The sequence below is a fragment of the Caloenas nicobarica genome, chromosome 2 (assembly GCF_036013445.1).
Source record: "Caloenas nicobarica isolate bCalNic1 chromosome 2, bCalNic1.hap1, whole genome shotgun sequence".
NCBI classification, from domain to species: Eukaryota; Metazoa; Chordata; class Aves; order Columbiformes; family Columbidae; genus Caloenas; species Caloenas nicobarica.
In genome coordinates this window covers 49,486,172-49,498,233 of record NC_088246.1, presented here as the reverse complement: position 1 = coordinate 49,498,233, position 12,062 = coordinate 49,486,172, and the positions used below count along the sequence as shown (strand labels likewise).

Genomic DNA, 12,062 nt, shown 5'->3' with positions numbered 1-12,062 from the left:
ATTATGTCACTATGTAGCAACACTAGAGGAAAAACAAGTTAGAAAGTAGTCAGCCTGTGTATACTAACTAATACAATATCCAGGCCATACTTTAGTCAGCCCTAAAGGATGCTTTCATTTCTCAAGGAGAAGCAGCATAGTTATTTTATTATGAATAACAGATATGGCAACATGTATAAAGCAAGTAAAGATCCCACTTTATGGAACAGTAATTTGCCATGGAAGCATTAAGAAATAATGATCGTTATTTCTCAAAGTAGCTTGTCCAAAAGTATCTGTTCAGTTGACAGAAATTACCACTACAGCATGAATGCCTACAATCTATTAAAGGACTGTAAAACTTTACTTTTATTATTACTTAAATGCTTAAGCTAGGTAAACCAAACAGCAAAATATGACTAGAAAAGAATTCTAGTCTGACTTATGTTGTATGCCATTAATACAAATTTTAAAATGAATTGTTTTAATAAAAATCGTACTAGTAAGCTACAATCCTAAGGCTTAAGCACTACTATAGAGAAGGGAAAGTATGAAGACTACAGTACATCTCAAAGTATCACCCCTCAACAAAGACCAATTTTACAGGTGTCTCCAGATAGATAACTAGAAGGCAAACAATCTGGAAAGAGAGCATGTGTTTGTAACCTATCAGCCTACAGCTGTCCCTGCACAGAGAAAATTAACAATGTATAGTTGTCTACCAAATTTTGAAGATGGGGTACAATCAATAGATCTCTTAAACCTATGTTTTGCTTCAAGCATGTATTAGAGAGAATTCAATGCACAGAATAGGTATTTTGTGACTTGGATCTTTACATACAAAGAGAACAGAGCACTTAAGAATTTCCAAAGGCAGTAGAAGCAATAGGATTTAAGAAGGCACATAGTAGGTTCACCTTCTTAGCAGTATTAACCTCCTGTCTTCTCTTGGGCTACATCACCAATGTTCTGACTTTCTAAGAGATTATCTGGATTTTTTAGTTCAGAAATAATTGTAACTGCTCCATTTATAAGGAGCTAAGTTGTCATTAAACAAACATTTGTTCATTAGCATGCTGAACAGTAACCCCCACTCCTAAAACTGTAGTGAGAACTAGTTGTTCACAAGCTCTACTGACCACAGTCCATCATGCACGTCACAGCATCTCAAGCACTGAGCGGATTAGCAAATCTCTGTTAACCATTGGGAAATATCTAGACCTAATTACTAATATTTCCTCTTCCTACATAAGTTTGAGTGAGAGAATATGACTACAACTCTTCAGCAATGATGAACAGACACTGTATACACCAAGCTTAGTATTAACCTAATTCAAACTTTAGAATACACTTAAAATCACTGGAAAGCTTGTATCTATAAACTAACCTGAAACAGCATATACACACAGTTTTCGGCAATGCAACACAGCCAGATGAAGTCCTTCAGTACCACTGTAAAGAAGGTTTAAAAAGCATCGTTTTCAGATAAATTCCAAGTAAAATGTACACAGGATAAAATTCAAGTAACATGTTGAAATTACTTTCACATGTGGACAGAATCCAAAGGTTTGGGTGTTAGATGCTAGCATAAAAACCTCAGAAGTACTAATCTTCCTAAATTCATACTGCAGTACTTGAACTTAATTTCAAAGTTAAAATGAATCCTTTAAGAACATATTTTCAGATTTATGTATGAAAAGCAAGTCAACTATTTTCCCAGTTTAGCCTGAAATTCATTTCAAACAAGGTGCCGTTAATTCTTTCAAAAAACAAAAGGATATGAGAATCATCCCTCCAAAGAAGTACTATTCAGCAACCACGTATTTTTTCTTTAATTCACTTTTGTACCAGCTGCATGGAACATAAAATAATTAAACTATAAGGCAGTAGTAATAAACACAGAATCCTATGTTCACATTTTTCTTCCCCCCAACCTAAGTAGTATCTCTTGCAGAGAAAGTTCTTGTGCTGTAACTATAGAAGATGTTTTAGACCATTTCACAGGGTAAGGCATTAGAATTCCTGTGTAGGGTCACTGCATGAGTACTTGAATAAAAGAACAGTTTCCAACTGATGTAGGCCTTTCAGCTTGTGGCCTTTGGTCTCAGAGAACAAGTCTGACCTGTGGTTAGTATAGGTTTTTCTCTGCTTTTAAAAATAAAGCTCATGCTGCAGTATTAGAAGTTAATTTCAAAACTAAAATGAAACCTTTAAGAATGCATATTTAATTTTTAGAATAAAATAAAGTTCTCCTAAGTAGATTCTCTTACAGCCAACTAAATATAAGGCCTTTTTCTTAGAGTCATAGTATCTCTTTTCTACCTGGCCACTTATTTCAAATTAATTCATTGGAATTAAAGATCTTCAGTCATCTGTCAAACTCAAAACAACCGGCTGACATTACATCTTAGATCATAACAAGTTATTCAAGTTCTCCTAACACCTAAAAAACCCTTTCAATACAAGGTTTTTCCTGTTATACATACCTTAAAAAAAAAAAATCATACAAGTATCTGGAAGATTATCTTCCACATATACATTAAGTAAAAATTCTCTCATTTCAAGATAATTCAAGAAGCAGATCAAATGCATATTACAGTATTCATAGATGTGTTTAATAGTTGTCCATCTGGAAACTGAAAACTCACTCCCCAAAACAAAGAAAGAAAAACACATCTAAGCCTTAAATAAACAGCAACATAGACTGTTGTTGACTTACGAAACAAATTTTCCCACTTCCACCTGCAATATTGGTTCTCGTAACTGCACTTCCAAGAGCAAGTCCTCAGGTTGTACTCCATCTCCAGGTTTCACAGGATGTGGATTAAAGATTCGGAGATATCCCATATAACTGCCCACAATAATTTTATCTAAAAAAAAAAAAAAAAAAAAAGAGAGAGACTACAGAACACAATAGAACATGCGGAATTCAATTTGCTGCAGAAGTGCTTCAAAGAATACCCTTAAAATGACAGACTATTTGGATTATTCAATTAATGTTTATCATGCTCTGTCTTCTAGACTAACAATTAGCTTTCTTGCAAATCCACAAAAACCTGTGAGCAAAGTGTTCAATATGGCAATTATGGTGGTGGCACTGACCATTACTACTATTCCATCACTTTAGACTGATGTTCATGCTTCTTAAAAAGTCTCATTCTGATTTTGAATTGTACTTCAAACTTTCAGCTTCTACTTCTTGGATTTGTGCATACACGTATCACTCCAGCAGAAGTGTGAAATTTTAAAACTGGGACCAACGGCATTTATTCAAACGCAAACTAAAGCCAGAATATGACTGCATCAGGCCAACAAAGCTAGGCCTTGAGATAACCTGCTCTTGAGACAGATCACTTATCTCAAAGAGGAAAGCAATAGTTCCATCAGAGTTATTTTGGAATCAGTATTTCAAGCAAGTAGTCATTTAGTTGTTAGTGAACAAAAATTACCAATGAAAAAACCCTAGTGAGGTGCCTGCCATAACAGCCAACAAGTCAAGCTGGTTGCCAGCACTTATGATGACCTATATCTAGAGGAAATATCAATGCAGATCAAAATCAAAACCAAGAAAACTTGCCCACAAGGCAGGAGAACATACAAGGACTCCTAAGCCAAGCTCACCAGGCTCTAAAGACTTGGCATAGTTCCACAGGACCCCACATCAAAAGCTCAGAACTGCTGCTTTCTTCCTCTCTTCTTCAGCCACAAAAAACTTTCACCCACAACTTCCTCATGCAGAGAATACTATTAATAACTGCCTTGCCCACTCTCATCTTTTCCTCAGTGCAGTTAGCAAGTATTCCATCAGCAGTAAACTAAAACCATTTTAGTTATTAATTCCTTAAAAATACTTAAGTTTAAATGAGGGTATTTTGACCGGTGCTTAGGCAATTGCAACTAGCTGATTTACTTTTGGGCATAAACTCACTCTGGAAGGAAAAGAGCCTGGTCTAAAATAAAAGAAGAAATATAATGTTGATAAAGTAAATAAAACAGCAGAGTACTACTTCCGCAACACTAAGTCCTGCTTTTATAACAATGACATTTTTTTCCACTGAAAAAAAAGGCTATTCAGAATTCTGGCAGAATTTGGAGTTTTTTGATCATGGGTCAGTCTACAAGACACCAGGCCTGCTGGCGACAGATGGGGTACACCTGTCTCGAAGAGGGAAAAGGATCTTTGTGCAGGAGTTAGCAGGGTTCAGTGAAAGAGCTTTAAACTATATGCAAAAGGGGAAAGAGATAAAACCAGGCTTACTAGAGATAAGCCTAGGGGCAGCACACCAGTGTTTGAGGGACAGTCTACTAGCATGGTCCTTTGGTCTGTCATCTCAAAGGAGGTAGGGGATGGAGATCCATGTGTCAGCAAAGACTCAAGGGTTATTAATGTGTTAGAAACCATGGAAGCACCTGAGAATAGTCACAAAGAAATTGGGACTTCTCCCCCCAAAAAAGTGGCTCGATCATTAGCCCAGCTGAAGTGCATCTACACCAATGCACACAGCATGGGCAACAAACAGAAGGAGTTGGAAGCCATTGTGCAGCAGAAAAACTATGATATAATTGCAATCACAGAAACATGGTGGCACAACTCACACAACTGGAGTGCTGCACTGGATGGCTATAAACCCTTCAGAGGGATAGGCAAGGAAGGGAAGGAGCTGGGGTAGCCCCGTGTGTTACAGACTGCTTTGATTGTCTACAGTTTAATGATGGTGATGAAAGGATTGAGTGTTTATGGGTAAGAATCAGGGTGAAGGCCAACAATTAGATGACACGGTGAGAGTCTATTATAGACCTCCCATTGAGGTTGAAGAGATAGATGACATTCTACAATCAGCTGAGAGAAGTTTCACAATTGACGGCCCTTGCTCTCATGGGAGACTTCAACAGTTGTCATAGTTTAGCCCCAGCCCCCCTCCCAAGCCAACAGCTAAAACCACATGCTGCTCACTCACCCTCATGGGATGGGAGCTAGAATCAGAAGACAAAAGCAAAACTCATGCGTTGGGATAGGAACAGTTTAACAGAAAAGCGAAGAAAAACGAACAAACAGTAACAACAACAACGAAAGAACAACTTACAAAGCAATGGACACAGTGCAACCACCGCATGGGTGCCCTGCCACAGCAGCCCATCCCCCTCCAAAGTACCCTGAACTGGAGCTCATGCCCGAAATACAAAAGCACCAAACCATGTGGTCCAGAGAGAACCAAGAGGGTACCCCACCATCCCGCTCCCAGCAGAGAGAGCAAGAGAGACAGACTGCCCTGCCAACCCATCCCCTTTGTAACTGAGCATGACATTATGTGGTATCAAATACCCGCTTTGGCCAGTTCTGGGTCAGCTGTCCTGGCAGTGTAGATATTAACCCTATCTCAGCCAACCCAGCACATTCCACCCCTTATTCTATACCATTTATGTCATGCTCAAGTCTCACACTTACCAACACATTTCAACTAATTACTACCACCTTAAATACATATATACATACAGATATTTTTTCCCTTAGTTCATGGCATAATCGTATTCCTTTGAAATGTTCATTGAGTGCATGACTTTGGACTCTATTAGGATGGTCTCCAGGGACAAAAGAGATGGAGTGTCATGTTGGAGCGTTGTTTTGTTGCATGCTGCATCTGGAAATTGTAGGTCATGCTCACAATTTGCCAGTCAAAGGTGTCAACCTTGACGATGCGGCTGGATGCCAGTTGTTGGAGCCAGCTCTGGTTCCATCATTGCTTCACTTTGTTCAGTTTTGCTGAAGTTCATTCTTCATTAACCTAAAAGGTACTTACTGAATACTGTTAGTATGTTGCATAGTATTATGCAGCAATTACCATCATACAATTCACATCATGGGAGTATTCTCAGCCAGAATCAAATCTCCCTGAGGTACATATTGGACTCCTCCATCCTTCAACATTACCCACCAACTGTTCCCAGGTCCCCAAGCAAAAGCAATCCCACAGAAGGATTTGCCTTTGCCCAAGGCAGGAGTAACCCAGACTGTTTTCCGCAACACATTCTTCATTCGCACCACAGGGACTTTATCCCCTTCTACAATATGTGGAAGCTTCAATTGGGCAGGGCCAGCTCAAGTGGTAGATCCCCTAGTGTTAACTAACCAGGTAGTCTTTGCTAAATTTGAATCCCAATTTCTAAAAGTTCCAACACTAATTGCTCTTAGTGTAGTCTTTTAACAGCCCATTGTCCCATGCAGTTTTCCTGGAGGCTGGTGCATGGTAGGGGATGTGATATACCCACTCAATGCCATGCTCTTTGGCCCAAGTGACTATGAGGGTGTTCCAGAAATGAGTCCCATTGTCTGACTCAATTCTTTCTGGGGTGCCATGTCACCACAGAACTTGCTTTTCAAGGCCCAGGATAGTGTTTTAGGCAGTAGCACAGCATATGTTTCTATCCATCCAGTGGCTGCTTCCACCATTGCAAGCACATAGTGCTTGCCACGACGGGTTTGTGGAAGTGTAGTATAGTCAATTTGTCAGGCCTACCCATATTTATATTTCAGCGATCACCCCCCAAACCACACAGGCTTTAACCACTTGGCTTGCTTGATTGTAGCACATTTCACAATCATGAATAACCTGTGCAATAGTGTCCATGGTCAAGTACCCCCCTCAATCACAAGCCTATCTATAAGTTGCATCCCCTCCCTGATGACCTGAGGCACCAGAGGCCAACTGAGCTATAAATAATTAACCTTTGTGTTGCCAGTCCAAATCTACTTGAGCCACTTTAATCATGGCAGCTTGATCCACCTGATGGTTGTTTTGATGTTCTTCAGTGGACCAACTTTTAGGCACATGAGCATCTATGTGGCACACTTTTATGGGCAGGTTCTCTAGCTGGGCAGCAATACCTCACCACAATTCAGCAGCCCAGATGGGTTTGCCTCTGCGCTGCCAGTTGTTCCTCTTCCATTGCTGTAACCATCCCCACAGGGCATTTGCCACCATCCATGATTCTGTATAGAGACAAAGCACTGGCCATTTTTCTTGTTCAGCAATGCCCAAAGCCAGCTAGATGGCTTTCATCTCCACAACCCGATTCAATCCACTTTGTCCTTCAGTGGCTTCTGTGACTCATTGTGGGGGGACTCCACACAGCAGCTTGCCACCTCCAGTCCTTCCCCACAATACGACAGGACCCAACAGTGAACAGGGCATATTGCTTCTCATTCTCTGATAGCTCATTATATGGTGGGGCCTCTTCAGCACGTGTCACTTCCTCTTCTGACGATACTCCAAAATCCTTACCCTCTGGCCAGTCTGTGATCACCTCTAAGATCCCTGGGCGATCAAGGGTTCTCCATTAAAGCCTGGTGCGTGATCAATGCAACCCACTTACTCCACGTAGCATCATTTGCATGACGAGTAGAGGAGACCTTCCCTTTGAACATCCAGCCAAGCACCAGCAGTCGAGGTGCCAGGAGGAGCTGTGCTTCAGTACCAACCACTTCTGAAGCATCTCAAACCCCTTCCTATGCTGCCAATATCTCCTTTTCAGTCGGAGTGTAGCAGGCCTCAGATCCTCTGTATTCCCAACTCCAAAACCCTAGAGGTCTAACTTCAGTCTCCCTGGTGCTTTCCTTTCTCCCCCCATTCCATTTTCCCCATAGACTGGGTGTGTTTACTAATCAATTCCAAGAGATGGTGTCCAAGGTATGGAAATAACATCAATGTCATATAAAAATACCACCAGAGACATGCAAGACAAGAAATCACGATCTCATAAGCTGATATTACACAGGACAACATTATGATAAACCTAATCCTTTTCCCAGATATAATAAACAGCACCACCGGGACACATAGGGAATGTAGGAATTCAGACAACACAGCCACATGGACAAACAAAGAAACATCGTGACCACTTAACTAATATAGTAAATGCGTATTTTAACATGCTCTGGTCAGCTCTGTCATTATCCCAACCCTTTGTTTTCTCCTGGTTGGCTCACAAAAAGGACTGTCATAGTTTAGCCCCAGCCCCGCCACGCTGACAGCTGAAAACTCGTGCCACTTGCTCACCCCTCCCCGACCCCACAGCGGGATGGGGAGGAGAATCAGAAAACAAAGGCAAAACTCATGGGCTGGGATAAGAACCGTTTAAGAGAACAGCGAAGAAAAACAAACAGTAACAACAACATTGAAAACAAGTAAAAAGCAAGGTACACACAGTGCAACCACCACAGGGCCGCTCTGCCACAGCAGCCACCCCGCGCTGAAGCAGCAAGTGAACACCTCGGCTGCAATCCCACCAAAACCACCCCCCTGCCCCAAACAGTGCCTCACACCCAAAATATAAAAGCACTAAACCACATGGTCCAGAGAGAACCAGGAGGGTCCCTGACTGCTCTGCTCCCAGTAGAGAGACTGCACCCATGTCCCACCCTCTTTGTGACTGAGCTTGACCTGATATGGTATCAAATACCCCCTTTGGCCAGCCCTGGGTCAGCTGTCCTGGCAGTGTAGAAATTAACCCTATCACAGCCAACCCAGCACAACAGTCTAGGAGGTTGCTGGAGTGCATGGAAGATAACTTCCTAACACAGCTGGTTAGAGAGCCAACTAGTGAAAGTGCCCCACTGGACCTGTTGTTTGTGAACAGAGGAGGACTTAGGCATGATGTGGCAGTTGGAGGCCATCTTGAGCATAGCAATCATGAGATGACAGTGTTTTCAATTCTTGGAGAAGTAAGGAGGGGAGCCAGCAGAACTGCAACCTTGGGACTTCTGGAGGGCAGAATTTGGCCTGCTTAGGACCCTGGCTGACAGAGTCCTTTGGGAGGCAGCTCTGGAGGGCAAGTGAGTCCAGGAAGGCCAGACATTCATCATGAAGGAAATCTTAAAGGCACGTGACCAGGCCATCCCTACATGCTGAAAGATGGGCCAACAGAGAAGAAGGCTGGCTTGGCTGAACGGAGAGCTTTGGCTGGAACTCAAGAATAAAAGGAAAGTTTGTAAAGGGGCAGACAACTCAGAAGGACCACAAAGATGTCATGAGGTTATGCAGGGAGAAAGTTAGAAGGACCAAAGCCCAGCTAGAAAAGGATCTGGGGGTTCTGATTGACAGCCAGCTGAATACGAGGCAGCAGTGTGCCCAGGTGGCCAAGAAGGCCAACAGCATCCTGGTGTGCATCAGCAATAGTGTGGCCAGCAGAACTAGGGAAGTGATCATTCCCCTGTACTCAGCACTGGTGAGGCTACACCTTGAATCCTGTGTTCAGTTTTGGGCCACTCACTACAAGAAAGACATTGAGGTGCTGGAGCAAGTTCAGAGAATGGCAATGAACCTGGTGAAGAGTCTAGAGAACAAGTCTTATGAGGAGCAGCTGAGGGAAGTGGGACTAAATTGCCTGGAGAAAAGGAGGCTCAGGGGAGACTTATTGCTGTCTACAGCTATCTGAAAGGAGGTTGTAGCATGGAGGGTGTTGGTCTTTTCTCCCAAGCAGCAAGTGATAGGACGAGAGGAAATGGCCTCCAGTTGTGCCAGGGGAGGTTTAGAATCATAGAATTGTTTTGGTTGGAAAAGACTGTCCAACTGTTAACCTAGCATTGCCAAGTCCACCTCTAAACCATGTCCCCAAGAATTCCATCTGCATATCTTTTAAAGACCTTCAGGGATAGTGACTCAACCACTTCCCTGGGCAGCCTATTCCAATGCCTGACAGCCGTTTCAGTGAAGAAGTTTTTCCTGATATCCAATCTAAACCTCCCCTAGTTTATCATAAAGATCACAAATATTTATCAGTTAAAAAAAACATACACAAGAACTCTCCGTGACAGCAAAGATCATGAACTGCTACAAATATGTCCTCAGACACAACATTTCAGTTCCACACTTTATTTCCACAAAATTAAAGACTACATAGAAAAGCAATGTTTACTCAAACAGAGTAATTTACTTCAACGGCCCCTTATTCTTCAGTCAGAGAAGGCTGGTTGTTTTTCTAAATTCTTAGCTTATTAGCTCTCACCTTCCTTTTTTTCCTTAAGTTTTTTCAACAACTTAAAATGTACATTTCCTCCTATAGCTAACTGAAAATGTTCTATTTTAAAGATATCTGCCATTGAGGGAATAAGACATTAAACAAACTGCTATTAAACACAACAAAGAATTAAGATGTTTAGAAACCTACCAATACACAAAGACAAATAGCATTGAATTTATCATCTTAAGCTTAAAGGGACACATTAAAGATAGAGTTTAAACTAGCTAGCCAACTAGCCTGGTTAACAAGCTTTCAGGATGCACTGGTCAAAGCAAACCTGCAGCTGTGTAGCTTAAAAGTCAGCAACCACGTAATTCTGAATTTACCTTGTCCACTGCCACTATTATCAACATCACCAACACACAGACAGCCTTGGTCAAATTCTTCCTTTTCTCCAAGTATAGTAGACCACCAGTCTCTAGCTTTAAACAACGACATTCTTCTTTACTGAAAATGAAACAAACCATTGTTAAAGTGTATACTAATACATTTATGACTGTTTATACAAACAACTTTTTCTTTGATAGCAACAACTTTCATTGAGTATAGTCTATCTCCTAGCTTCACATTGCTCTAGTGTGAGCTGAATACATGTTCATTTCAGGTGTCTTGGGCATCTGATTATGTAGTTCAGAAAACAGCCTTAGGAAACTTGTCATTAGTTTACAAATTAGTTGTGATAAACACTGCCAGTTATATGAACAAAAGGAAAAAAATTGTAAACTGTTAAAAGCCTTCTGTAACAAGTATTAAGGCTGTAATATAAGTGTACAAAGTCAGAAACTGAGGTTTTGTGTCTTACTATGGAGTATCAGGAAAAACACATTCTGATGCAAGTCTTCAGCAAAAGAACTTATTTTTAGAAAAGTAAATGAAGACATTGAAACAGACAACATCAAGACCTCCACCAAGTAATCGCCTTGAAGATGCGCTAGTGACACAACTAAAGAACTCGGTCAGATAGGGCACAAATCAGCTTTTCTGCTCCCTACCTACTGTTATTTTAAGTAGAGGAGGCGGGTGGAAGAGAGACGAGACTAATCCTTTCGTAGGCGGCTTGACAATAACACCACCCTGGCTCAAAACTCAGTTCCATGCCTATGCTTTGCCATCGGTGGGATAAACCTGAACACACTCAACCCCACCGCAGCAAAGGGCAGCGAGGCAGCGCCAGCTCTAGCGGTTCTTTCCGGGAAGAATGAAAAGTGATGGGCTCACCCCTTGCTTTCCTTCAGAGCAAACACAGCCTGCAAGCCCGTGCTTTTCCTCTTTACCATGTGCGGCAAATAAAAACTTTTTTTTCCCCCCATCTCAGGCGGTTACCGTCGTTATGCCAGCTAGGCAACCTGCTGCAACCGAGCGCAGGCTGGCAACAGCACAGCCCCCCGCACACACACCTCCCTGTCCCTGTGCAGCACCCACAGCACCTCCACCTGAGCCCCGCACCTCAGCAGCCGCGCCCGGACACACACACACACACACACACACCCAGGAGCGGGAGAAGACGGACAGCAGCCCGGCGGGGGTTACCTGGGCGGGAGACGGCACCTCCCGGGCGCGGCACGGTCCGAGCTGCACGGGGGGGACACGGCAGCTCCCCCCTCCCCGCGGGAGCTCCCCGCCTAGGCGCAGCCTGAGGCGAAGCGAAAGGTGAGACACGGACCGGCAGCGCTACAGCCTCCTCCCCGTTGCCGCCGCCATCTCCAGCGCCCTCCTCACCCCGCGTTAAGCACCAGCCGCGCCCGGCCCAGAAGGGGCGGCTGCGCTTCGCGCCGACGCTGGGAAATGTAGTTTGGGAAGCGGCGCGATGAACCGTTGGGCGCTCTCATTTCTCCCTGTGCGGGGGAGGAAGGGAGTCATTCCTCTCTGTACCCTGAGGGGAAAAAAAAAAAAACCACCACCCTTAACCTCTCGGCTGGTGCTTTTTCTTTTCAAAGCCCTCACAGAAACCTGTTGCCCGCTGCACCGCCCTCCTCCACCAGCCCGTCCGCCTTTCTCTCCCCCGCTTTTCCTCTTGCGTGGTACCGCCGGCAGGCTACGCGCACGTGACGTCTCGCGGGGAGCCC

At 43.2% G+C, this 12,062-nt stretch overlaps 1 protein-coding gene across 1 annotated transcript in view; it reads right to left on the bottom strand.

Moving 5' to 3' along the window:
* BBS9 (Bardet-Biedl syndrome 9) overlaps window positions 1-11,706 on the bottom strand; it is a 303,101-nt gene extending 291,395 nt beyond the window's left edge. Inside the window, exons 1-4 of the mRNA XM_065630323.1 lie at window positions 11,527-11,706; window positions 10,323-10,443; window positions 2,699-2,849; window positions 1,367-1,431 (exon numbers count right to left, since the gene is read on the bottom strand). Of these exons, the coding sequence (XP_065486395.1) occupies window positions 1,367-1,431; window positions 2,699-2,849; window positions 10,323-10,434 (328 nt within the window). The 5' untranslated portion in view covers window positions 10,435-10,443; window positions 11,527-11,706. The remainder of the gene's footprint in view (window positions 1-1,366; window positions 1,432-2,698; window positions 2,850-10,322; window positions 10,444-11,526) is intronic.
* Between the last annotated feature and the right edge of the window lie 356 nt (window positions 11,707-12,062).